Source organism: Huiozyma naganishii, chromosome 1 (assembly GCF_000348985.1).
Source record: "Huiozyma naganishii CBS 8797 chromosome 1, complete genome".
Taxonomy (NCBI): Eukaryota; Fungi; Ascomycota; class Saccharomycetes; order Saccharomycetales; family Saccharomycetaceae; genus Huiozyma; species Huiozyma naganishii.
In genome coordinates this window covers 1185809-1212233 of record NC_035922.1, presented here as the reverse complement: position 1 = coordinate 1212233, position 26425 = coordinate 1185809, and the positions used below count along the sequence as shown (strand labels likewise).

The 26425-nt window shown below is 44.3% G+C and overlaps 11 protein-coding genes and 1 non-coding gene across 12 annotated transcripts; 3 read left to right on the top strand and 9 right to left on the bottom strand.

Moving 5' to 3' along the window:
• Positions 1 to 329: 329 nt before the first annotated feature.
• Positions 330 to 7832, bottom strand: HOB2 (Hob2p; the record flags this gene model as incomplete). The annotated part of the gene is made up of 1 exon (XM_022611236.1): positions 330 to 7832. The coding sequence occupies one exon, from the start codon at positions 7830 to 7832 to the stop codon at positions 330 to 332; it is 7503 nt and encodes a 2500-aa protein (XP_022462665.1).
• A 531-nt stretch (positions 7833 to 8363) lies between these two features.
• RRG8 (Rrg8p) lies at positions 8364 to 9149 on the bottom strand (the record flags this gene model as incomplete). Its single annotated transcript, XM_022611235.1, has 1 exon — positions 8364 to 9149. One exon carries the CDS (start codon positions 9147 to 9149, stop codon positions 8364 to 8366), a length of 786 nt encoding a protein of 261 aa, XP_022462664.1.
• A 237-nt stretch (positions 9150 to 9386) lies between these two features.
• On the bottom strand, positions 9387 to 10337 carry ALE2 (Ale2p; the record flags this gene model as incomplete). Its single annotated transcript, XM_022611234.1, has 1 exon — positions 9387 to 10337. One exon carries the CDS (start codon positions 10335 to 10337, stop codon positions 9387 to 9389), a length of 951 nt encoding a protein of 316 aa, XP_022462663.1.
• Positions 10338 to 10763: 426 nt separating this feature from the next.
• Positions 10764 to 11447, bottom strand: PIS1 (CDP-diacylglycerol--inositol 3-phosphatidyltransferase; the record flags this gene model as incomplete). The annotated part of the gene is made up of 1 exon (XM_022611233.1): positions 10764 to 11447. The coding sequence occupies one exon, from the start codon at positions 11445 to 11447 to the stop codon at positions 10764 to 10766; it is 684 nt and encodes a 227-aa protein (XP_022462662.1).
• Positions 11448 to 11811: 364 nt separating this feature from the next.
• Positions 11812 to 14982, bottom strand: KNAG0A07620 (uncharacterized protein; the record flags this gene model as incomplete). The annotated part of the gene is made up of 1 exon (XM_022611232.1): positions 11812 to 14982. The coding sequence occupies one exon, from the start codon at positions 14980 to 14982 to the stop codon at positions 11812 to 11814; it is 3171 nt and encodes a 1056-aa protein (XP_022462661.1).
• A 540-nt stretch (positions 14983 to 15522) lies between these two features.
• Positions 15523 to 18126, top strand: MRD1 (RNA-binding ribosome biosynthesis protein MRD1; the record flags this gene model as incomplete). The annotated part of the gene is made up of 1 exon (XM_022611231.1): positions 15523 to 18126. The coding sequence occupies one exon, from the start codon at positions 15523 to 15525 to the stop codon at positions 18124 to 18126; it is 2604 nt and encodes an 867-aa protein (XP_022462660.1).
• A 236-nt stretch (positions 18127 to 18362) lies between these two features.
• RPC40 (DNA-directed RNA polymerase core subunit RPC40) lies at positions 18363 to 19367 on the top strand (the record flags this gene model as incomplete). The annotated part of the gene is made up of 1 exon (XM_022611230.1): positions 18363 to 19367. The coding sequence occupies one exon, from the start codon at positions 18363 to 18365 to the stop codon at positions 19365 to 19367; it is 1005 nt and encodes a 334-aa protein (XP_022462659.1).
• A 161-nt stretch (positions 19368 to 19528) lies between these two features.
• GLD1 (Gld1p) lies at positions 19529 to 20395 on the bottom strand (the record flags this gene model as incomplete). Its single annotated transcript, XM_022611229.1, has 1 exon — positions 19529 to 20395. One exon carries the CDS (start codon positions 20393 to 20395, stop codon positions 19529 to 19531), a length of 867 nt encoding a protein of 288 aa, XP_022462658.1.
• Positions 20396 to 20508: 113 nt separating this feature from the next.
• On the bottom strand, positions 20509 to 20580 carry KNAG0Atrna8T. Its single transcript has one exon. It is a non-coding gene; the product is annotated as a tRNA-Thr (tRNA).
• A 1936-nt stretch (positions 20581 to 22516) lies between these two features.
• RPN7 (proteasome regulatory particle lid subunit RPN7) lies at positions 22517 to 23743 on the bottom strand (the record flags this gene model as incomplete). Its single annotated transcript, XM_022611228.1, has 1 exon — positions 22517 to 23743. One exon carries the CDS (start codon positions 23741 to 23743, stop codon positions 22517 to 22519), a length of 1227 nt encoding a protein of 408 aa, XP_022462657.1.
• Positions 23744 to 23973: 230 nt separating this feature from the next.
• YTH1 (cleavage polyadenylation factor RNA-binding subunit YTH1) lies at positions 23974 to 24621 on the top strand (the record flags this gene model as incomplete). Its single annotated transcript, XM_022611226.1, has 1 exon — positions 23974 to 24621. The coding sequence occupies one exon, from the start codon at positions 23974 to 23976 to the stop codon at positions 24619 to 24621; it is 648 nt and encodes a 215-aa protein (XP_022462656.1).
• Positions 24622 to 24683: 62 nt separating this feature from the next.
• On the bottom strand, positions 24684 to 25694 carry ISR1 (putative protein kinase ISR1; the record flags this gene model as incomplete). Its single annotated transcript, XM_022611225.1, has 1 exon — positions 24684 to 25694. The coding sequence occupies one exon, from the start codon at positions 25692 to 25694 to the stop codon at positions 24684 to 24686; it is 1011 nt and encodes a 336-aa protein (XP_022462655.1).
• Positions 25695 to 26425: the final 731 nt, after the last annotated feature.

Sequence of the window (26425 nt, the reverse complement as noted above, 5' to 3'; positions counted from 1 at the left end):
AAGTATGTAGTTATATCAGTTGTGCGTGCTTGTCTCCCACTTTCTTCGTTAGTAGGGTCCTCAATTTAGAGACGGTCTTGAAAGATGTCGGTTCAGATACCTTGGAGTTTATATATGTTCCGGATAACGGGCCATCCGCATGTCTCGAGTTCGTATACTCACATGTTGGGTTTACAATAGTTCACAGTTTTATTGTATTAGATAGGGTAACGGGTCATGAGTCCATTCCCAAAGGGAGTTCCCAATTTATCCTCACATTGTTTTGGACCTTGTTACATATTAATAAAACAATTGCCTGCTAATTGAAAACAATTCAGGTCAGTCTATACTTATGTAGTGGTGTTTTGATCACTATTACTTGGAAAAAAACTTTCGACCTCGTCATCACTGCCACCAATATCTTTGATACTTTGTGAGTGTGGATAACTGTCCTGTGTCAGGTCAGTTGCATTTGAAGGGCTAGATTCGGTAATTGATCTTTGCCTTTTGACAGAATTCATCGGAGTTTTCAAGACTTCTGCTATCTCCCTTTTCAACTTTGATTTATTTTCTTTCTTATGAGGGATAAGTTTATTACCGATAATACTCCCCAAATGATGCAAAACTATCTTGATAATATCTTGTTTCAATTCAGCAAAAAACTCATCTCGGGACCATAACTTGTTATGGTATGATAACGTCGGTACTTTGACCGTCAAATCTTTAACATCCGTCAGTAGATGATGAGAGCCTTTGTACGATACAGACATGATCGTTTTGTTAATGACGACCAATCGAACATTGAAGTATTCACTAGAACGTTTTAGCATTAATCCAAAAAAATCATCATCGTGCCTAGATTTCTGAATAGTTAGTTCCTTTGCGTGTGTCGCCCCCTTTGAAGAGTCCGACTTTCCTGAGCGGGTGGATAAAGTTAAATGTAGACTACTCAAATCCCAGGAGTCAACGTCTCTTACCTTGTCAACTGAAGACTGATCATCGCTGCGATCGACTCTTGAAAAAATATCTTTGATTGAGGTGACAGCACTATCTCTCCAGGTTCGTTTGAGGTAGTCTTTGGGTCTGGTATCAGATTTTGGAAACAGGTAGTTCATCAAATCATCTCCCGTTTTCTTATCCATCTTGAAGATTATAGGTTGTAACGTAACAATCATTTCGTCTAATATCGAAATCCCGCCTATTTCAGGCTTTTGAATCCAGGATATATCTACCATTGGTTTCTTAGTATCATAACGCGAATTCTCTTCGTTAGGCGCCAGGAGTTCTATAAATACTGGGTTCTTTTGAAGATTGAAGCACCTCAGAGATACTATGCTTACTCTATTACTCGCAGTCCCTTCCGCTGTTGCAGTCCGGAGAAATGTTGAGATACCAAGCCCTATGGTAACAAAAGAACGCCCTTCGCCGTCAAATAATTCCCATATCAGTTCGTCTGTCCCCACTTGCCACTTTATTCTCCTATTTCTATCTGTTGATGAGCCCAACCGGTCATACGTTTGCTTAATCGCTTTCATCAGCACAGTTAGCCTCAAAACAGACGTTTGAATCTCTGCGATGAGATCCGCAGATATTTTTGAGTAGAGTTTGGGGTCGTTGACCTTCAAAAAGGCCCGAATATAATATAAATCTTTGACTCTTGTTTGCAAGCTTGTTATGAACGAGGAATCCAGCCTGTTCAGATTATTTCGCACTTCATCAGCAAGCAAAACACCTGCGAGTTTGTCCATCTTTTCAGTAGAATCGGTTGTGAAGGAGAGTAAATCTTGAACAATTGCGTAAACAGAGCAATATTGCTGAGACGTTGACGATAATACAAGTCCCGGAAACCCGATTCTAAATTTCGAGTCATTCGACACTTGCACCTTATCATTATTGTTAAAATACAGTGGATTCGGCTTGATGAAAGTGAAAAACATTGATCTTCTTTTCAAAAAGACGTGTTGCTCTAGTAAGCTACCATCGAAGCATAGCTCAAGTGGGATCCATGGTGGCCAATACTCTGACCACTTCTCCATCCCATATCCGTTCTTATAAAACAACCTGGTTTTATAGGTGGAAACGTCTTCTCTAGAGACAATGAAAAGTTGAATATCTTTTGTGACGGCACAGTATCTTGTTTCAACAATAGTGTTTATATCCATCGCAATTCGTTTACCCTCACTATCAGTACACTGTATAATATCAATAATCCCCACTTCAATATCACGAGCGGAAACCAAAATTGAAGTGTCCGGTTCACACTCTGAGCGGATCTGTATCTGAGGAGAGATTAGTCGAAATAAATAGCTATCCACAGATTCGCAACTACTGTCCGGAACCTCTTTAATCAACTCCTCAAATCGTTCAATAAATTCTGTATTAGTTACACCACTTTCGTCATCCTCGAACATATTTTGAAAGAATCCAAGATTGCCTTTGAGCTGGGAAGAGACATTTCTCAGCAAATCCTGGATAATCTTGACAGACTTGTAAGACATGGAAAAGTTCATCGTTCTTCTCTCAAATATGCTTGTGAAATACTCTAGCAGATGATCACGAATCCTTTTGTCCAACTTTAATTGAATATTATGAACGATAAATCTGTTGTCGTAAGTGGACCCAATCTGTACTGTAGAAACACGTCTCATCGAGACAAAAGACTCGACTGTGTTGGTTCTTAGAAGGGAGATCGTGCTAGGCGCCGCACTTAACTCAGAGGCAGATACTTCTGTGTCCTCAAGTGAGCTTGTATCCGAGCTAGCACTGTTGTTAGGTTGTGATATACGTGATGAAATCTTTAAATCGCACAAAATTTTGTCAATAATATGGAGGCGCTTTTGCAATTCATGTATTTCTTCCTCTAACGCTTTCAGTTTTTTCTTAGTTTCGCCATCTTCTGGATAGTTTGAGTACGTCATATTATCAATAGTCAATTGCAAATTCCCTATGGCATCCCGAATTTCATTCTTTCTTTTTTTTGCCAGTTGTTCTTGCGTTTTCTCAGGGTGGTTTCGACCTATCAAACAAATATGTGATTTCTCATCACCAAAAGGAAACTCTACAGGAAGTCCAGTTTCATTTAATTGTCTAAAGTATGAAATCCGGGGGGAGTACAATAATGGAATCGCTTCCAGCTTCAAGGGAAACGACGTTTCTAATAAAGGTTGGACCAGATCTAAGTAATCTTCGTAGTCATACCAGTCCGATTCCCTGAACATTTCAACATCGATAGGAGACATATGCCTTGCGATCGGCATGGTTTTGTCTTGCTTAGTGGTTAATATTTCATCTACTATATTCTTATCAAACTCTGTTGATAATATTCTGACGTCAGCATTAGTGCAGTCGAGTTCTCCTGTAGACATCCTAAACTTCCAAACTGGTTTGGAACGATTCAGCTTCGCATTCCTATGAGTTAATTTGATTTTTCTTTGGTGCAAGTCGATCTTTAAGGAATCACATCTCCCTTTCAAACCAGTAAATACGGCTTTGGTCTTTTTATCTGTGGCAAATTGGGAGAAAATATGCTTGTAGACATAAGAAACTGTTAGTGGTTCCAGATGCAGCTGGTATTTGATAGTAAATAGCGAACGTCCAAACTTTTTGTTCTTCTGAATCAGTTCAGGAAACAGATTTCCCTGTCTAATAGGGCCGGAAGTATAGGTGTTGAACAGTTTCCACCACGTGACAAAGTGATCCATAGCTCTTGGTGCTAGAAAGAAACTATTGGATGAACCTTTCTCAAATGAGTAAACACCAAACGACATATTTATGAAATTGCTGCGAAAACCATCATACGAATCATGAAGACTCCGACCCTCAACGTAGTCAGGGTTCATGAGATGAATATCATGATGGGGTCTTGCCGGTATTTGCCTTCGATCCTTACCAGGGTCTTGATTATTACCCTTTTCGAATAGCATACCCATTTTCCAAGTAACCGCACCATAGAGTCTTGTTAATATTTTGTCAAACTTGTTGTTAACTGTGAAGTCCCGGATACCCAACTCAAAAGCCTGCGAAGTAATTTTCAAGAACTCTTTCGGGTCAGATGATCCATGGACGTCTAATTTCGTATTACCACTCCAACAAAAGGTGAGACCAGCTCCGTCATCAGCTATCTTATAGGGATTATGTGCCCCCTTGATGTTCAAATGGAGCCCTGAAGAGTTCAAAAATCTATATGACCATTTCCCATGAAATAGAAAACGGCATTTATCCCAGAATCCCATATTTGGAGAAGGATCTAGCCTTGGTTTGGTCAAAAAATCAAACCAAAGCATCAATGATTCAAAACTAGGCTGGAGTGATTTACCCCACGTAATACATGTCGGAGAATCCGTATCAACTACTGTCTCACAGTTTGCGTAAACTTTTATAGAGTTCATGGTTCGGATGATATGAGTCCCGTAAATAGAATTATTAGTTTCATAAGCAGGATTATCCGCAGAAGAGACAAATGGGACATATATTGAGTGTAAAGCTCCTGAATCGGGCATCTGCTCCGCAAACACAACATCACCATGCGTAGAAGTGTTGGGAAAAGACAGAAATGGTATTGGGTAATCTCGTATTTTCAACTCCCAGAGATTTGTTTTGAATGATATTCCCATTATGATCAATATGGTATATAAACTATCCTTCGGTACTCCTTTACCGTAATCAAACAAAAATTCGTCGAATTTATTGAGAGCAAACGATGGTGGTCCAAACTCCAGTTCCATGTTCTCAATGATCAAGTTAGCTACAGTACTGGCCTTTTGTCTAGAAAATATCGTGTACTGGACTCCAAAATCTTCAAATTCAGTCACCCTATATGGCATGCCATGAAATACCAACTTCGCTTTTTGATACCTCACTATCCAAGAAGTGGAAATATTTTTGAGTAGCTTGTATCTCATTTCCATCACGCGGTCTGATTGTTCATTCGCAGTTAAATGATGGATGTTTTGTCCAAAGATTCTTTCCAGGTCAGAAGGTTTTATATCTGAGGAGTGTAAAGGAGCTATCTGTTCTTCGAATTCGCGAAGCTTGGCTAACCTTTCCCTTTGCTCTAAGATTCCAACCTTCAAAATCAGCCCGAGTTCTTGCTCAAATGGGTCTTCTTCGATGTCAATCAAAAAGCTTTCGGTTTTGACAGTGATATGTGGCAATTTGGTCGGTTTCATCATCATGGGATACAGTCTCTCAAACTTGTTGACGTTTAAAAAGGCGAGACCTAGTTGCTTGAAACATTTGTACAATGTCACTATATTGTCTGTTATTGTGTAGACTTTAAAATGATATTCCGTGTGAAACTGAATAAGGGCCGGCTCGATTGAGACGTTCTTGGAGCTGATAAATTCTTGAATGTCAAATTTTATATCTCTCATTTCCATTAGTATTACGTAGACGGTTCTTTGCTTGATATAAACAGATTTTACCAGGATGGAAAATGTGTCTACAACTAGTACTTTAGTATTGGATTGGTATTTGATATCTGAAAAGAGAACTAGCATGGGGATGTTTTCTGGTAAAGTAACATCGATGATTACCTTGCCGATACTGATATGTGTTTTTTGTGATAGTCTTGAATTTGAATAGCCAGCTTTAGTGTTCTCTACAGATTGGTCACTGTGATTTGAATAATGGGAGATTACACTCTCAGCATAAAAAATTAGCCACATCACATTTACATCAAATTTAATCCGAATGGCAGGTAGTTCTATCTTAACTTGGCGGTTTCTCGAAAGAACTATTGAGAAATCTCTAAACTGTAAGACGGAATTAGAGACACTTTCGTGTTTCTCGTTATCCATTATTCTAAACAATGCCGCACTTGCAATTACAAACGAATTCATTTGATCAGTTAACATAAACGAACTTTCGTTTACGTCAAGTTTAAAACCCCTTGCAACCGCGGACAAATTAAAACCATCCAACTCGACTGGGTCTAGATGTTTTGCAAGGTAGTCTTTCAATATGAGTGCAAATGAAGTATTTTTCATCCTAAATTTGAGACACCATTCAAAGGTTCCTTTGGGTTTTAGGTGGTCCGCTTTTGTCTTCTTTCTTTCTTTGGGTAAAATTTCACGCACTTTGGAATAAATATCTAATAAGGTATCAAGCACACATATGTGTTCTAAGTTACAATAGAAGCTTCTCAAAGTAGACTGGACGTTTAACTTGGAGGTTGAGATCTCGTCGACAAAAGTGTCGACTCTCTCAAATCCCAATATAGGAATGGATAAAGGTTGTTCTTCGCTGTCATCGTCTGGTACATTGAGATACGCGCATTCTGTTCCCACGATCTTTAAGTAATTAGACGATCTTTGTGCAGCTGGCATAGATCCTGTCGAGTTCCATCCCTGTTTCATCAATACCATGGCTTTACCACTCTTTGAGGAGTATTTGTTGGAACGGCCTGTAACACTTTGGATATTAAATATCTTGAAAGTGAGGTGTCTTCGTCTCGAAAGCTGAAATATCGACGTAAAGTTAGACAAGGTAAATTCAAGGGAAAAATTAGGTAACTTATTCAGGTCGAGAGGTAGCTTAATGTCTTTTTTAGTGTCCGCTAAATGAATACCCTCCTTAACGGGGTTCTCCGTCTTGTTGGCTGATGTCACACCCTTCAGTATCTTGACAAACTGAATTCCTTTTATTAATTGGTCAATAGTGGAAAATATTGCTGGGTTGATGACGTTTGTTGTGCACGACACTGTGGTTTTGTTCAACGGGATATCATTGATGTAATGCAAAAGCACATTCGTCGTTATGATGAAATTGATTAGAGGGATTCTTAATGTAGAAACTTGATCCATTATCACATTAACTGTGTTCGCAGATATTGTGAGTTCAAATTCCCCCCAGTTGCGTTTTGTCGATGGTAAAATATTATAGGAGCTACCGTTATCAAGTATGTTGATTGTTTCCAAATACAACTGCACACTGGAAATCCTGATGGTGAGGACGTCTAAGTATGTTAATTTCAGATTTTCAATTTTGATGTCCAGTATATTCAGTGTCTTGAGCGGTTTATGGAACGACGTAATGAATGAAGGAATTAACTTGTTTGTTTCAGCGGCCGCCCGGAATTCAGAAGTTGGTTTCGCTAAGCCAGTGCCTTTCCTAGGTCGAAACAAGTCTAAGTGCTTACTCATGTGTACACTAATGTTTGCCAACTTCAAAGACGAATGCCATTCAAGTAGCGTCACTTTGGCGGTGCGGCTAAATTGCTTTGTTTCTCTTAGCATTATAAAATTGGTGGTGAACCCCACATGATTGATCTTCTCATCAGTTTTATCATTGCGAACCTCATGTAGGAATACTTCGGCGAAGATGCTTTTATCCGGTTTATGGGTTAAAGTGAACGAAGACAGCTCCACAGAAATTATTGTATCATTAGGTAATGTAAGATGCAATCTTCTGCAGAATGTGCTTACCGAGCAGATCCACTGTAACAGCTTTAGGAATCTTTTGTCAACATGGAATGATATTTTCCCGCCGTTCAGATTGGTATTTTGCGGGCTTTCGTTTCCCTCTTTGGGCTGTGGGGTAGCCTTTGGAAGGGAGTCTTTGCTGCTAAGTATTTGTAGATCTACGTCATGAAATATAATTGAAGGTTTCCAACCTATGCGGAATGTGATTCTGTTTATAGATATTACAACATGCTTAGTCGATACGCGTATTTTGCGTAATGAGGGGCCAAATATATAGCCATACGATAATGAGTCTATTGGTAAATGAGCAACTCTCACCACGACCGATATGAGTAACCTGAGAACAGTTTGAACGGCAAGGGACCCGGCAATGAATAACACAAGAATCTTGAAGAGACTGAATAGCTTGCTCCAGAAATATTCTGTGTACATGGCGTTATTCCTGCTGGTAACTTCAACAACGAGTGACAGGGTCTTTGCTATACCTTCAGTTTGGGAGGTTAATGGTGTTATGTTCGATGGCACAGTATGCGATGCAGACAGTCCCCTCTGTGTACGTAGGGCAAGTACGAAAGCTAACAGCTAGCAAAAAAAACTGCCCGTGTGAAAATCAGCACTCGGTATCTCTCAACATTCAGTACGCCGCAGGGTCGAAGAGCCTAGCGAAGAACAATAGCGGTACGGGATCGGTGCTTCCGAGACCTCATGGATTTCCCTCGGTTTGATGTTTTATTTTTCTCCCTCAAACCCTTCCATATTCATCTCTCTGTAACTGAACAAAAAAAAGTCTATTTTCCCGCAAAAATCTGAGAGCTCTCTTCGTCCCTTAATAGTGCAGCTGTTTGTGTTCCGGGGGCGATCCCCGAGCGGGTTTTGGTCGTTATATTTGTGTAGCAAGGGCCTCTATAGCTAGTGTGTCGAATGCATTAATGAGATGGAGAGAAAAGAAAGGCCTCTTTCTGATCAAGTTAAGAATGAAAGATATTTGAATATCAGTTTTATGAGCTCTTGATTTGAGGCCATCGACAGGTGGATTCTTTTGTCTGTTGTTGAATCTATGATCTGTTTCAAGGGCTGCAAAGGTGCCAAGTGGGCAAAGTTGAACACGATTACCTGGGTGCTTGTCTTGGAGTTTGTTGGGTCTGTAACCTCTCTCAGTTCAATTGCTGATGTAGCCTTGTCGTCGTAGACTACGAATATGTCGTTTTGGTTGACCGATTTCGGGACGCGAGAAACACGGTTTAATTGTGAAGCAATCGTTTCCGTCATGCTGTCTTGGTAGTCTCGTAACAGTTTATCCCTGTTCAACGCAACACCCTTCATGTTGGCGTTGTTCGATGCGAGTATATGGAGGGGCAGTACTGAGGCGGCAGATTTTATTTTGCTCTTCAGCATGGCCAGGGAATTGACTACGTACGAGTTCTTGCCAGACTTGTCCGAGTGTAAGGGCAGCTTCAGGCTCTTTGAACACTCGCTCAAGTCCAACTTCATCTGGAGCAGCAAATCGGAGGGCATTTTCAATCTACTGATTCGATCCAGCCTGTTTGGAGAAGAGAGTACCTGTGCAAACAGATTCTCTGATAAATTCTCGAACTCTACTTTTCCCAGGTTCAGTCTAATCTTCTTCCCGGACCATTTCTCAAAATTGGTCAGCAGTGGGCTCGCTACCGCGGCCACTTTCGATGGTGGTAGTCTTTTAGATTTCCTCGATAGAAGTATGCTCTTGTACAGTTGTTCTGAGATTGGCATGTTGTGGTACACCCGCTGGCGCCTCGTCTTGTCGACCCCCCAGCGTGTTTCGTTTGATATTAAATGCGGGGTTCCTTTTCTTTTATCGTATTCTTTTCTTCTTTTGGCGGTGGAGGGGGATCATCGCGAGGTACATAAAGGTACAACTAGTTACAAAGGCGGTAAAGCGATGCGAACAAAACAATTACGTAGATTATACATCAATGATTGTGCTGACGTTGTCTGCTTGTGGTAAGATCATTGAGTCTTCTTTTCATTTTGGACGGTTTTGGTCCCAGTTAAGACTTTAACGGCAATGGATACCATGGAGGAGAACCAGATGACGTTGAGCAGATCAATTGTCAAGTTGCAAGTGACCACAATGACTGTGTCCCACAACATAAACCGTGGGTCGTTGCGGACGTTGTAGAAGTCGTAGCACAGCATGAACGTCTGGTACCAGCCCCACAGGATTCTGCCAAAGAAGAAAATGGTCATCAGCAGCAGGTTGTTCAAAAGCAAGATCAGGTTGCAGACCTTGCTTTCCTGTGGGAAAAACTTGAGCCCAAACCACCTGATGTTCAGACACGGGTTGGAAAGCTCGAACATGAGAAACACGGGTGCGTAGTACTGTAGATACGGCTTGAGTCCGATGTAGTACGCGGCAGTCGAGACTACGCCGTGCACGAAAAAGGGGAAAGTGGAGTGACATGCGGATATGTACGCATCCCAGATAAAATACCCGCATCCAAACATGCAGACGAGTTGGGTCTCACGGCATTCACCGAAGATACGCGCGTCAGAGTCTGGATAACTTTCGGACCCGGACACTTTCCGGTCCAAAAAGAATACGAAGGACAGGTACAGGACGACGACGGTTTGCAGGAACGAGATAAAATGGATAGACGCCTGAATGGACAGATGCTTCACTTTCTTATGCTTATGTCTCTGAATGTGCAACCGCGCTTCCTCATCCTTGGCGTGGGTCTCATCGTAATTGACTTTCCATTTGGATGGGATAGGGAAGACAGCCCACGCACCAATTAGATATACAATGTGGTAAAACACTGCAATATACAGCACGGTATGTAAGTTGTCTAGAACGGACTGAGAGGAGATCAAGTTATGGGAACTCAAAAATGGGTTGATCTTCTCTTCAAATATCGGTAGGGCGGGCAGACCCGTTAGAAATGTGACTAGCTGTTCCATTGGGGGGCCGGTATCAAAAAGCACAAACAAGCAGAAACAAAAAACAAAATAGCAACAGACTTCTCGCCGTAGTCGGTTAACGGTACTAAGCAGCTGGCGACTCCGCAAATATTGAACTTGGAATTCACCAGGTGCGTAGTCGCGACACCTGTTTATATTCAGTACCAATTCCTATTTTTTATTTGATTTTTGCTGTTCAAAAGGCCTCTCTTTCGGGGTTTAAAGGCAGGAAAAGGAGTCGCTGCAGGTGTTACTCAGTTGCGTTCGAGACCTCTGATCCGTGATCGCCGCGGTCGACAATCGGTTGGTTGTAGTGGTGTTTGTCGAAAGGAGGACGGTCACCGCCGCTCGCTTCCACTTTTGTATTCTTTTTTAATGGGAGGTAAAAGTAAGTGTACATATATATGAGAGTGTATAGCACGTGGCTTATTCCTTTGTGGCGCGCGCCCTCTTCTCGTTAGCGTCTTTGGCGTCAAGAGATGCCAAGATCATCGCTGCTCTTTGCAGCTGGATGACGTTGGTCAGTTGCTTGAATAAATAAAGTGGTGTGCTGATGATCACCAGCCACTTCCCGAAAGTGTAATGGTTCTCAAAGACCGCCAGGTACAGCCCCGCGTAGAAAGTCTCGTTGAAGAAACAGACGCAGAACAGAACGTCCCTCCTCGTGTAGTACAAGTGGAGCAACTTGGAGGACTCTTTACTGACAGACTTGTGCGAAGCACTCCCCGCAGACAACTGTGAGTACATGTGCATGTAGTGACTTGACAGGTCGACACCCAGCAACAATTGGAAGACAACGCACAAACGTGGGTACGCGATTGACAGAAAACACAGCAGCCCGGAGGTGGTCGACCGATCGGTGATCATGTCCAAGACGGCGCCCAAACGACTGCACTGGTCGTACTTTCTCGCCATTGTCCCGTCCAGCGCATCCAGCAGACAAGAAATACCGTATAGCCATGCGGTAAGCATAGGATGGCCCGCCATGGTGAAGAACGACAAAACAGCAGTGATCACACGGAGGTACCCGATCTTGTTCGGGATATACAGTAAAACATCATGCGTCGTCACCGTGCCCTTCTTAACTGCCCCTGTTGTTGCTTGATTCATCTCAAATTGAAGTAAGTGAAAACAAAATTCGGTTTAATATTATGCAAACTGGCCCAAGACGGCAGAACAGCACCCAAGGGAGAGAACAAACGGTATAGGAGTCGCACTATGAAGTTGATCACATTAAGTAATCGAGAAACTCTTTGAGAATTTGGACAAAAAAAATGTCGTGAAAATTTCGCGTAATTCTTGTTCTATTGTTTTAGCAACTTCCCTTCCATCTTTTGGGCTGTTTGCTGAATGCGTGTTCGCAAGTTGGAAAGACCGTCCTCTCCGCATCCCTGGGATAGTCGTCTCTGCGTTGTATTACTTAGTTACTTGGTTGAGAGAAAAATAATTCTATACATAACGGTACCTATTTATCTTACAGATTCAAGCGTTTCAAGTTTTCGATGGTGGCTTCCAGACCCTCGATCTCCGCGACGGAATTCTCTAGCTTGACCTTGTTGGCGTCCTTTGCCTTTTCGTTAGCCTTCGACTCGTAGTCCTTGCTGTTGATCGTCTTTTCGATACCTTCTTTGGACTTGGCGGCCTTCTCTAGCTTCTTCTGCGCCTTGGCGATCTCCGCGTCGATGTCTACGTGGCCCTTCACCAGTAGATGGACGTTCACATCTGGGTTGACAGCCTTTAGAACACAGCCCTCTGGGATCTCCGCAGCGGAGGATACCACGGTAACTTCATCGATTGCCTTAATAAGGGAAACAATCGAGTCCTTTTGTGAGGCGGCAGTGTCGTACGACGCCTTGTGAGCGGATTCGACAAACACTTTTCCGTTCTTCAAGATACCGTACTCGGCTAGCAAAGAACGCGCCTCCTTTGTGACGTTTAGAACGAGCTCATAGGCGTTTGCAGCTTCCGCGTTGTCAAAGCCCTTGTTGTAAACTGGGTAAGAAGCCTTGACAATGGTTTGGGCATGCTCCGTGGAACGCTTTGGTAGACGTTGCCACATTTCCTCAGAGATGTAGGGCATGAATGGGTGGATCAACCTCAAACAGTTGTCCAACAAAATGTACAGAGTGTCCTTGGCGGATTTTTGCTCAGTGGCGGTACCTTCTTGGATCAGATACTTGGAGTTCTCAATGAAGACGTCACAGACCAAGTACCAGAATTCGTAAATGGCACTGGTAGAGTTCAAGAAGTCACGCTTATCAAGTGCCTCGTTGACGTTCTTTGCAGTTTCTGTTAATTTGTGCAGAATCCACTTTTCAACTAGGGACTCGTTGCCCGTCAAACCTTCCTTGTCCGCTGGTTTGTAATCGTCGCCTAACCTCAGCAGAGCAAACTTGGTTGCTTGATAGATTTTGTTACAAAACTTTCTGTAACCTTCGACACGTAGAATGTCTAGGTTAATATCACGACCACCAGTGGTGTAAGCACAAAGCGCAAATCTCATCGCGTCGGTACCACATTGAGGGATACCGTTTGGATAAGATTCTTTTTGGCCGAGTTTTGCCTTTTCGACTTCTCTTGGGTCCAGGTTACCGCCGAGCAACTTAGCGTGCAAGTCGTCCAACTTGATACCTGCAATAACGTCCAATGGATCGACGACATTACCGAGAGACTTGGACATCTTACGGCCCTGGGCATCACGCACCAACGAGTGACAGAACACTTCTTTGAATGGAATGGAACCAGTCAATTTGATACCTAGCAGAATCATTCTGCTAACCCAGAAGAACAGGATATCCCACCCGGTCTCCAACATCGAGAAGGGGTAGAAGTTGGCCATGTCGGTGGTCTTTTCGGGCCAGCCCAATGTGGAGAATGGCCATAACCCGGAGGAGAACCAGGTGTCTAGAACGTCTTCGTCCTGCTCCAAAGTGAATTTGGCATCAGGGAACTTGGCAGCAGCTTTTTCTTGCGCCTCCTCGATGTTTCTACCAGCAACCCAGAATTCGCCGTCACATCTGTCATTTTCATGACCCTCTACGTTGATGAAGTAGACTGGGCAACGGTGACCCCACCACAACTGTCTCGAAATACACCAATCTTGAATGTTCCCCAACCAATGGAAGTACTCTGCTTCAGATGATTTAGGCGTAATCGTGATTTTGCCCTCCTTGACTGCGGCAATGGCATCCTTGGCCATGTCTCCCTGGGCAACCCACCATTGCGGTTTCAGCAAGGGTTCGATGACGTCACCGGATCTGGAACAGGTAGGGATGGTCATTTCGTTGTCCTCTTGGCCGACGTACAATCCCTTTTCCTTGAGTTGTTCAATGACTCTCTTTCTGGCGTCAAATCTCTTCATACCTTCCCATTCTGGACCACAGTTTTCGTTCAGGAACCCGTCATCGGTGAGGATGTTGATGAATTCCAGGTTGTGGCGCTTCCCAGTGTTGTAATCGTTCTGGTCGTGCGCAGGGGTGATCTTGACTGCACCAGTACCAAACTCCATGTCAACGGCCTCCTTGTCGGTGACGATTGGGATCTTTCTAGGTAGGAAAGGATGTTGCACAAACTTGCCGTGTAAATGTTTGTAACGGTCGTCATCTGGGTGAACGGCAATACCAGTGTCACCAAATAATGTTTCTGGTCTAGTGGTGGCAATGATCAATTTCTCATCGGAGTCGATGACTGGGTAGGCAAGCGACGTCAACACACCGAATTCGACCTTCTCGTCGTAGTTTGGAACGCTCATCAGGGTTCTGCCCTTGACATCCTTGTTCTCGACCTCCAGGTTGGAGATGGCAGTGTTCAACTTGACGGACCAGTTGACAAGTCTGTTGGCACGATAGATGGTTCCCTCGTCGTGTAATTTAACGAACGCATCCACGACAGCGTTGGTCAGGCTTGGGTCCAACGTAAACGCTTCACGCGACCAATCGTACGAGGCACCCAGTTTTTTGATTTGGTTCTTGATTCTGTTGTGGTACTCATCCTTCCATTCCCACACTTTCTCAACGAACGCTTCTCTCCCGTAGTCGTGTCTGGTCTTCTTCTCGTTGGCCCAGATTTGCTTCTCGACAACAGACTGTGTGGCAATCCCGGCATGATCGAACCCAGGCAAAAACAGCACGGTCTTCCCCTTCATTCTGTTGTATCTGATCAAAGAGTCCTGGATAGATATGGTCAGGGCGTGTCCGATGTGGAGAGCACCAGTCACATTTGGTGGTGGGGCTGGGATGGTGAAAACACCCTCTGGCTTGATCTTACCATCGGCAGTGAACTCAGGATCAAAGGCACCAGACTTGACCCACCAGTCGTACCACGAACTTTCGACGTTTGCAGGGTTGTAAGCTTTCAAAGCTGGGTCCTCAAGCGAAACCAAGATTTTCTTCTCCCCGGGGGTCGTCCTGTCGACGAATTCAGGAATCGGCTCAACCTCTTTCTTGACCTTCTTGGCCTTCTTGGGGGCACTGTCGCTCGTCGCTTTCTTGGCCTGCTTAGCGGCGAATTTCAGCAACTTCTCCGCCTTCTTCTTCTCTTTTTCAATTTCCTTGGGCGTCTTAGCGGTACCATCCTCCTTCAACGGATTGATGATAATCTCCCCAGTTGCGGGATCCACGGGGGGCAATTTGTCCAGATCACTCATAGTGTGTGTTTTTTTCGCTACGCAGCAGGGTATCGGTAGGCTAAGTACTGTCAATATCAAAACCTCCAAACGGTGTAATATGAGCCTTCAACTTGATATGATTCCAAAGAATGAAAAATTTTTTATGATTCAATTCGATTCTTTTGCGTGGCCGGTGTCACAAAAGATGAAATAAGCGGTGAAAGTTGCTGGCGACTCCTCGCAATAAGGTTTCAGTCGGTCACCGGGCATTGTAGACTTGTCAGTTGGGTTGCCACGCATGCGTAGCGGTCAGATGTGTGGCTCTTGATTTGGGCGCTGTTTTCTGACTGCCAGGAACCTGACTCGTAGTTCCAAAGAGGAAATAGTTTCCCTTTTCGGATACATTAATCCCAAAGTAGAAACATTACTGAAGACTGAAAATTTTTTATGACTGAAATTTTAAAGCTCATCGGCATCTCATCGCAAGTTGTATTCAAGTTTCGATGTATAGACACAGGCCCCCCTCTGTATTGAGAGCTGTTTAAGAATAAGCAATTGTGTTCTTTGAATATATTAGCCATGTCTCGTATTATTGTAAAAGGGTTACCGACGTACCTGACCGACGACGGTCTGAAGAGCCATTTCAACAAGAGGCTGATTTCGAACCACGAAAACACGACAGATGAGCTGATCACGGATGTTAAGATTCTGAAGGACAAAAACGGACAGTCGAGACGGTTTGCTTTCATTGGGTTTCGCAACGAGGCGGATGCGCACGACGCGGTGAACTATTTCAATGGGTCGTATATCAACACGGCGAAGCTCGAGGTCAGCATGGCAAAGAGTTTTGCCGACCCGGGAGTCCCGCAGTCAATGAGGGAGAAGAAACGGGAGGCATACAAGCGGATGCGTGAACGGGAGGCACAGCTTGCACAGGAGGAGGAGTCTGCCCGTGCCAACAAAAAGCAGAAAAATGTACCTGAGAATACGAGCAGGGGTATCGACGCGGAGATCGCAAAGGACAAGCAACTACAAGAGTTCATTGAGACCATGAAACCGGGCGCTCATGTGGCGTCTTGGGAGAAAGTGGGATCCAATAAAACGGAGGAGACGGAAAGTACCATAGCCAACGACGAGGCGGACAACGCGCAGGGGAACCTGCTGCTCGCTCACGCATTGGCAATGAAGAAAGACGAGCCGGCGTTGCTCAAAGAGACAGCCAGCGATGACGAGTATGAAGAGTTGAATAAGAAGTCAACAGAGACACAGGCGGATGAAGGTGATGAACCCATGATGTCGCTTGACCAGCTGGATGAAGGCGCAGTTGCCAACAGCGAGAATAACTTGGCCCAGGATGAAAAAGTATCTGATTTAGACTGGTTCAAACAAAGACGTGTAAGAATCAAGGATGGTGCCAATGAACCTGTAAAGAAACCAACACAACCACAGGAAGAAGAGGAGGCGACGGATGCTAAACCCGAATATGTGGAACCCGCTCAACCGGAAAAATCTGAGGAAGAAGTCGCGCTGGAGAAGATTGGTCAAACAGGTAGACTCTTTCTTCGTAATATCTTGTACAACTCTACAGAACAAGATTTCAGGGACTTGTTTAGTCCATTTGGGGAACTCGAGGAGGTCCATATCGCGGTGGATATCAGAACGGGGAAATCGAAGGGGTTTGCGTATATTCTTTTCAAAAATCCAAAGGATGCTATCCAAGCTTACATAGAGCTGGACAAACAAATCTTCCAGGGAAGACTACTGCACATTTTACCGGGGGAATCGAAGAAAAACCATAGGCTAGACGAGTTCGACTTGAAAAACATGCCGCTAAAGAAACAGCGTGAGTTGAAGAAGAAAGCCACTGCCTCGAAACAGTCCTTTTCGTGGAACTCGCTGTACATGAACCAGGATGCAGTACTGGCCAGCGTTGCCAACAAACTCGGCATGCAAAAATCTGACCTGATCGATGCAGAAAATTCAAACTCCGCTGTTAAGCAAGCGCTAGCGGAAGCGCATGTTATTGGTGATGTGAGGAAATATTTTGAAGCTAAGGGCGTTGACCTCACAAAATTCCTACAGATGAGAACTCAGAGTGATAGGGACGATAGAGTCATTTTGGTGAAAAACTTCCCCTTTGGTACCAATATTGAGGAATTGGGCGAACTGTTCCTGCCATTTGGTAAGTTGGAGAGGTTGCTTTTGCCCCCTGCAGGTACAATTGCTATTGTTCAGTATAAGGATATTCCGTCAGCAAGGGCGGCTTTTACAAAACTTGCATACAAGAGGTTTAAAGACGGTATCATATATCTAGAAAAGGGTCCCAAAAACTGTTTTGCTAGAGATGCTACTGCTGATGAGGCAATGGAGAAGGAAACCGCGCCGGCTGTTGAAATAAAACCATCTGTGCACGATATCATGGAAGGGAACAAGAGCAAGGAGGAAGTATCACAAGATGCCCATGAACGTGATGACGATGCCATTGATGGTCCCACGGTGTCCATCTTCGTTAAAAACCTGAACTTTAGCACAACATCTGTTCAACTAACAGATAGATTTAAGAAGTTTGGCGGGTTTGTTGTCGCCCAGGTTAAGACGAAACCAGATCCAAAACGTGAGGGACATACGCTATCCATGGGGTTCGGCTTCGTGGAGTTTAGGACGAAAGAACAAGCAAACGCCGTCATTTCAGCGATGGACGGTGAAGTTATCGATGGCCATAAGATTCAACTGAAACTTTCGCATAGACAAAGCAACAACACCAGCTCGCACGGCTCTAACAAAAACTCCAAGAGCGGGAAGATTATTGTCAAGAATTTGCCGTTCGAAGCTACCAGGAAGGATGTCTTCGAACTATTCAATTCGTTTGGCCAGCTCAAATCTGTCCGTGTCCCCAAGAAATTCGACAAATCCACCAGAGGTTTTGCGTTTGTTGAATTTCTATTGCCAAAGGAGGCAGAAGATGCAATGGACCAACTACAAGGTGTGCATTTGCTAGGTCGTAGACTCGTCATGCAATATGCGGAACAAGAAGCGGCAGACGCTGAGGAGGAAATTGCTCGCATGACCAAGAAGGTGAAGAAGCAAATTGCCGCCAGAGAATTCTCAGAACTGAGAAATAGCGGTGGGAGAAAACGGCTGGACATTGACGATGGAACGGGTAATGAGTTTGATGGATTCTGATCCTACGAGATGTTCCGGCAACCAGCAACTAAAAGGTATGCACGCCCGTAAATATCAGTGTATAAGAGTATATTCTCGCAATCGGGTAACCAAACTAAATTATAACTGGATTTCTTTCACTGAAAAATATTGAAAAATAAAATTTTTCTTGACAAATTTTTAGAGATGAGCTCTGAAATTGGGAGCATTGAGCACACAGATCAAGCATTCAAACACAGCAGCACCAGCCCGCCAAGATGTCTAATATTGTGGGTATTGAATACAATCGTGTCAACAACACAGTTTCCAACGATTTTCCTGGGTTTTCCTCTGCTAGAGATAATGCATGGGATGTTGAGAAGTTTAGAGAGAGATTTGACATCAAAATTTCTAGTATGTCCGAGAGAGAGGCCAACTTCGACCTTGTGCACATTGACACTTCTGTTGCGAACGCGTTTCGTCGTATCATGATTTCGGAAGTTCCTTCTGTCGCCGCGGAATACGTTTACGTTATGAACAATACGTCCGTTATTCAGGATGAGGTCCTAGCACACAGAATCGGTATGATCCCATTGAAGGTTGATCCTGATATGTTGACATGGATTGATCAAAGCTTGTCGGAGGAGGAGAAATTCACGGATGAGAACACTGTTGTTTTGACGCTAAACGTTAAGTGCACCCGGAACCTAAATGCTCCAAAGGACTGCACCGATCCAAAAATTCTTTACAAAAACTCCAGTGTGTACGCCCGTGACCTGAGGTTTGAACCACAGGGGAAACAGTTAGAAACTTTTGCAGACTGCCCTGTCGTACCCTCTGATCCAGATATCCTATTGGCCAAATTAAGACCAAACCAGGAAATATCTTTGAGAGTGCATTGTATCCTCGGTATTGGTAGCGACCACGCAAAGTTCTCCCCAGTTGCTACCGCCTCGTATAGACTACTACCTCATATCAATATTCTGGAACCAATAACAGGCGAGTCAGCCAAAAGATTTCAAGCATGTTTCCCACAAGGGGTAATCGGCATTGATTCTGAGGGGAAGGCAGTTGTAGAGAACGCCAGAAAAGACACAGTCTCTAGAGAAGTCCTGAGATACGAGGAGTTCAAAGATAAGGTCAAATTGGGCAGAGTGAGGGATCACTTTATTTTCAATGTCGAAAGCACGGGTGCCATGACTCCCGAGGAAATTTTTTTCAAGTCTGTTAGAATCTTGAAGAACAAGGCGGAGTATTTGAAGAACTGTCCAATCAGCCAATGATAGAAGGTGGAGGAGAGTTTCAAATGCATTAATATTATATTTGCCTTCGGCCATAAGGTCTTTAGTACGGTGGGCCGCAGGTAATCATATTTGTATATTTACCTATGTATGATCAGATTCCTTGGATGAATTTTATTAGTGAGATCAGCCAAAGTTTTACTTCAACGGTCCTCAATTTCGTTTCTGGGGCGCAGCATAATGTTGATGGCGTTTGTATGATCTATTCCGATAACAAAGACAGTTCCGTCATAGCCATCACTTACCAGAGATCGATCATCAAAAGGTTCCTTGTAGTCAATGCCGCTGAAATTTATGCATGTTAATGTGAATAAAGTGAATTGTGCCATTAGTATGAGCAAGTTGTAGAAGAGAATTCCAAGATTGCTCGTTATGTTGTTTGTCGGTAGAGGGTTCCCGATTAGATGCAATAGAAACGAGCCCCTGAACTCACCTTCGAGCAAACCTCGTTGACTGTAAAATGGAGATGCTGCATTATTGAAACCCCTTTCTGTTGGTATCTTGCCGTCTAGTTTACCGGCAAAATCGGTTGGATGGAACAGTGCCCAGACCAAAAATATGATATTAAGGGTCAAGGACGAGTGGAATAGTACCGTCCGAATAGACTTCTTACTGGCAATTACAGTTTGTTGCTCCATAGCTTCGGTAACAGTAGCCACATTGGTTGAGGTAGATTGGAAAGCACCGGGTATCCAACTCAATTGATCATCGGTACTTTCTCCAGTATTCGCGTTTTCCCCGTGTCTCCCATGATTGGTCCTCCATTGTATACGACGAGCCATCAGCAGAAGTTGCTCATCATCTGGGAATGGTTTCGTCAAGAGGACTTGTATGCTATACCGTATGAAAACCACCAGTAACGAGGTACCGTACTTAATATGGGGCAAGACTATGAGAATAAAACCTAACACACTAATCATCTGAACTAAGTTCTTCTGGAAGTAGCTTTTTCGAAGCATGTACACTCTCCTTTTTGATGAATTCTCATCTATCCTGTTTAGTGTGGTCATTATTGGGGCCGCCTGCACCTCTAGTTACCGGGATGCAGGCGTCAGAAGAGCCGAGTTTTGCAACTTGTTCGGGCTCCAAAAATATATAATTTGCCAAAATGGCTCCAAAAATATGCCACTTGCCAGAATTGAACTAGCGACCTTTGCATTACAAGTGCAACGCTCTACCACTAAGCTAAAGAGGCTTTAAAATTTCAAAAAAGTATTTTTTGCTGTAAAAAATAACAATATTATTTTTAAGTTTTATATGAGAATTGAGCAGCTTGACAATAACTAATAAAGACAGAATATAGAATATGGTTAAAATATGTTGGAAAAATTCCAACATATTACAGAGGCTCAAGCTCAAGGCTCCTCTAAGTAAACAAAAAAACCCTGGTAGCGTCAGGAAAGTGCAATTAAACGCTTGATAAGAAGATTGGTTGGGAGCTCTACTAAATAGTTGGTACGGTGACCTATCGTATTTAAGGTTTTATAAATAACTCGGTAATGGAGTTTCCTTCATGACCCAAGATGGAAGAAATTTTGCGATCAACTGTTTGACGAAATACTACGGCTGTCAAATGGCGCTAAGATCCAGTCATCATATTAAGTGCTAATATGACTTCCTGGGTTTTGAATTTGTTGGAATTCCGCAGATGAATACAGAAATGCGGTAAGAAGTAAAATTAGAGACGCTACAATTGAGGTAGTGGTCTCGCCAGCTGTCATTCACGCGTTTTTACCCAGATTCGGTAGTAACGCGTAAAATGAAAGCTAACACAAGCCAAAACATTTCCTCTTTGGTCAGGAATAGCCGAATAGGAAAAGTTTTACATCGTGGACGAAGTGGTTTATTCATCTCAGAATTAACCATATAAAAGCACACGATATAGCTCGTTTCTCTCGAAGAATTTTAGCAAGATTAATATTTAATTTTGTATTTTATTTAGAGGTTTCTTTCTCACTACGGTCAGGGCAAGAATTCCTATAATACAGGTTAAACAACTACATCCTGAGATGTCTTGGTCCAGAGGAACAACCAACAACAAGCTAAGATCCTTCGAGAGCTTCGATCAGAATTATAACAGTCTCCAAAAACTATATTAACTATATAAAAACCCTTTAAGGAATTATCGCAAGTTCTGTGACTCTTTACCTGTTCAATGTACGGGTTTAGTTTCCAAATTATTCGGTGTTCTATATCTTCACAAAAATGGGATTCCAGAAGTGATACTTCAATGACCTCAATAGAAACTTTTTAGCAAAAGCTTATTAAGGCCACGTACTGTAATCATTCGTCTTTTCTTCAAAATTACTTCTCAGTCATTGAATAAAAGAGTTTATGTGGGCGGTGTAAAAACATTAATTTCGTACTTTCTACGGACAGTTTATACGCTCTCATTTGGAAAAAGGTCACACTTGAAGGTAAAATACATTCTGCTATTTCTGTTATTAGTTGGCCCAATTGGTCATCAGAGTAAATTGTTTAAATACATATGGAGCCGCTTTCTTTTCAGTTTAAAATCTAACAAAGTATTGAAACAAGAGTGTCCTTGCAATTTGGGTTAAGAAATTGTTTTTCTTCAACTGATAGAGCTGGCTAGATGTTTATGTGTTGAATAGAGTCTTTGTCGCCGTGGCTATTATAGTAGAGTAGATGATTCAATTCACTTCAGTTTTAGTTATATTTAATATATAAGTCTACGGTTTAAATAACACAGGGAAACCTTCGAAATAATAACATTTTTTTAAATATTCTCTTCCGCAATAAATAAAAATTGAATTGGACAGAACATGTGCAATTACAGAAATATGCTGGAAGCTAAGAATGATGATGCACTACGCATGTTTGAGGTGTGACAGGGTCTCCCAGCAGAGGGTCACTGCCGAACGCCGGAAGCTCCTCCCCCGTATGCGCATTATATAGGAGAGTTACATAAACTGTCGATGAACTGTTTTCACCTTTTATATGACGATAAGCGATGTAACATTGTACGAAAGCCGGATTTCCAATCTGCAACAAAATACAGTCTCATACCATGTATTTGAAACGTACATGAACGTAAAATAGTTATTCATCGTATACAGTTTATGACATAGTTCCCCTATTTTTGTAACGAGCGAGTCACACTTCGAATGTTACACCCGATCAGAACCTGTCAATTTGACCGCCGTGCTGTACTTTTGTAATTTGGTCAGCAGACCGTCACCTTGTTTCACGAGCAATTGGTACTGGGCGTTTTTGTTGTCTGGTCTGTTTGTCTCAACGATCCCGTTGACCCTATCGATCACGCAGTTGAGTTTTTTGTTTGGGATGAATTTCCCGAGATCGTTATCCAAAAACTCGACCGAGACGCCAAATGCAGTAGCCATGTACTTCAGCGAAAGAGTCTTGTACGACTCTAGCAATTGGGCGTAAACTTTCCTCCTCATCTCCCTAATGAAGAAATCGGAGTGCTTGTTCAGGTACTTACAAGGGATGAGCACTTTGTCGTACGTTTCCAGCAGGAAGGGGAAGAAGCTCGCGTAGTCCGACGTGTACAGGGCAATGGTCAGCGATGAGATGGATTGCAACGCCGGTGTGGAGGTCATGATGGACAGCATTTCCGGCGAGTCGATGACCTTTCTTTTCAAGTCTGTTCTCTCCAGAGCGAACAGACCAGCGACGTTTGCATACGTTGCAATGTTCTCGTAAGAGGTCAGCTCAACGGAGGTGAATGTCGCTAGGGAGTCCACGAGCAGTTCTGCGGTCTTCTTAAAGTCTCTCACGGCGAGGGAGTGGACACCCAAGTACGTCTTGTACCTGTTTCTCCTCTCCCAGTCCCCACCCTTCTCGATAAGCGCCTCAATCTCTTCGAGTTTCTCCTTGACAAAGTGCTGTTTGTCGTAAAAGAAGCCGAGTCTCACCACCATGAACAGTACATCGATCTTGGCCCCGAGAGAGATGGCACATTTTAGAGCCCTCCCCCATGAGCACCTTGTGTGCGTTTTCAAATCAGCAATCTGCGTGTAGTATGCCCCAAGCTCTGCCCATCCGTTGGCCAGTTCCAGTGCGCCCTCGTCGTTGGACTCCAACTCTGTGATCTTGTCCCTCAGCTCCTTGATTTTCTGGTCGTTCGTGGCCTTCAACCGCTGGTACAGGGCGTCATCGTAGGGCAGCTGGTCCAATTCCCCAGCAAGGTGTTTGTAATAAGGAGCCATCTCCTCCTTCTCGATGGTCTCCAGTATAAACTGTCTAGCTTCCTGTTTCTCTTGCTCCCCAATGGAGGGCAAACTCAGCAGGAACGCCCTGTCTGAAACCTCGTAGTTGGGGACCATCTGAACCACGGGTTCTTGAACAATCTCATCCTCGTTGTCGGACGCCATAGTATGCTTGTACCGTTTACAGTGGTGGTGGTGGTGTTTTTGTAGTGTTACACTGTGGCAAAAGCCTTCTAATATCAACTTTTTAAAATAAGTTCAACTCTTTGAGATTCACATAGTGACCGAAACGCAAGAAGAGGGAGGTGGTGGAGTTTGCAACAGTCAGCGGCGCTGGTGGACGACATTCGTGTGGTTTTTTTTAGTACAGTTTGGTTGGTTGCCTGTTACCCATAATGTCTGTGATCCACCCGCCCACGGACCGGTACCAGTTGAAGTTTGAACCGTTTCTGCGGCAGGAGTACCAGTTCAGCAGGGACCCTGACCGCCCCGTGTGTCCCGACTACGATGCGCGTGCTGGTGTTCGGTCGTGCCCTCGTGGCTCGAACTGTCCCATGAAGCACATACTGCCGAACTTCAGCAACAAGATAGTGTGCAAGCACTGGTTGCGCGGGCTGTGCAAGAAGAACGACCAGTGTGAGTACTTGCATGAGTACAACCTACGGCGGATGCCCGAGTGTGTGTATTTCGCGAAGAACGGGTACTGTACGCAGTCACCGGATTGTCAGTACCTGCACGTGGACCCGCAGTCGCGGATCCCGCGATGCGAGTACTACGACCTTGGGTTCTGCTCCGAGGGTGCGCAGTGCAAGAACCGGCACGTGAAGAAGAATGGGATCTGCCAGCGGTACTTGAACGGGTTTTGCCCCGTTGGGAGGGAGTGTAGTGACGAGCACCCTGCGTTCCCGGATGATGCACTGACGGATGTGTCTGTGCGGAACCGTGTCGGAATCAAGAAGGATTACGAGATCAATACGAGGAAGATGGACTTAGAGAAGGAGAGGCGTCTGAATGCCATCATCAACGGTGATATAGATGCGTGACGCATATTGGATGTGTAAGAAGTGTATAGTTATAATAATAGTACAAAACGTGAGCGGACGGGTCAGTCCAATGGGAGCGTCCTCCCTCTGAGCATCAATCTGACGACTGTGAGTTCCGCGGCCCATTCGTCGTACAGGTGAGTGTTTTCAAGGACGTTCAATGCGATCGGGTCGTCTCTTGATATTGCGTTAATGAGCCACTGTGTCGATGCTGCGGAGACTGCAGACGAGTGGAACTTCTCCATGAGCAACTCACTGTAAGGTTCTCTCCCCGTGATGCACGCAAGCAGACACAACGCTAGGGAGTAAACGTCCCCGCGTTGCGTGGGGCCCTGCGACCCCCCGGACGACGCACTCTGGGGTGAGTACTCCAATGTAGTCTCCAATGCAGGGCCACCACCCTCGTGCGCACCTTCGAGAAAGAACGATGCGGTGAAGTCCGCGAGTTTGAAAGCTAGCGTTGGTGTGGATGTGTCGACGAGGATATTGGATGTCTTGATATCCGCGTGGACGACGCCCGCGCGGTGAACATGCGCAAGCGCTGTTGAGAGCTGCCTGTACAGAGTCCACCATCGATCTCTGCACTGCGGGAGCGTCGCACTACGCGTTCTCTGTATGAGTTGTTCGAGATCTGTATTGTACAGAGCAAGAACTACGGCTGGCACCTGTGTGTCTTTCCTTATTGCTGCGTACTGTTCATGCCCAAGGTACGTGACGCCAAGAAACTGCACCACATGGCTACAAGGTTTGTCCCATTGGAGCGCGTAGAGCACAGCAGCCTCATTGAGCACTCTTCTAGTGTGATTCTGCGCCGTGACAAATTTGAGTGTTAGCTGTGGTAGGTCCGGTTGCTGTTGAACACGCACCACCACGGTGTGTCCCCTACGGAACACAGTGGTCCCCACAGATTTGCACCCACCATGGGGGTCACACCACACCATTGCCTTGCAATCCTGCATCGTCAAATGACCTCCGATGCGGAGCATATCCCGCTGCAGCAACTCGACAAGGCGCTGAGGGGGGCCATCCAGAGTCCCATTGTTACCGCCGTCACCACCATCGCCATGCACCATCACAGCACCAATCTCCAGAAACCGGCAGACCACTTGTCCACGGGGCCACTTGTCAACGATACCTCTTGGCAGGGGATCATCGAGATTGTCTTATTTGAGTCATCGCACCCGTGAAGCCCTAACTTCCACTTCCAATTCAAATTGCAAACCCTAATCACATGCCCATTTAAATTTGCACCCGGTTACCCTCCCGGGCCCTAACTCACAGGCTGCAGCCCTAACTTCTAGTTGCGGGATTGAATTCCGCACGAAGAAAAAATGTTTTTGATCACGTGAATCAGGTGCGGAAATGAATTCCGCAAATGGAGACCGTTTTCCATTACCCGAAACGCATTGCTTTCTTGCACAGTGAAGGACAAGCTATTATCTATATACAAGTTGGCAGAGTTTGGATTTCAAGTGCTACAGCAGTACTGTCAATCGTATATTATGGCTATCACTGGCTTTTACTTTCTAGAAATGAACACATTATTTACAATTGCGATGCCGAGGTGCAAATGTAGAGGTTGATAATGTGAGTGGAGTTATGATCGGCCGAGTCGGGGCGACCCTGTTGCTATAGCATTTCCAGCACGTACTTAGCACTATCCCATCACGTGCACATTCCGCAGTCACGTGAGGCGGAATTGAAATTTTTGGCAATTTTCTCCTGCGGAATTGCACGTGATAGGATGACCGAGTGCTAGAAACACACACGGGTATTTGCCCAACCGGGGTAACAGTGACAGTGG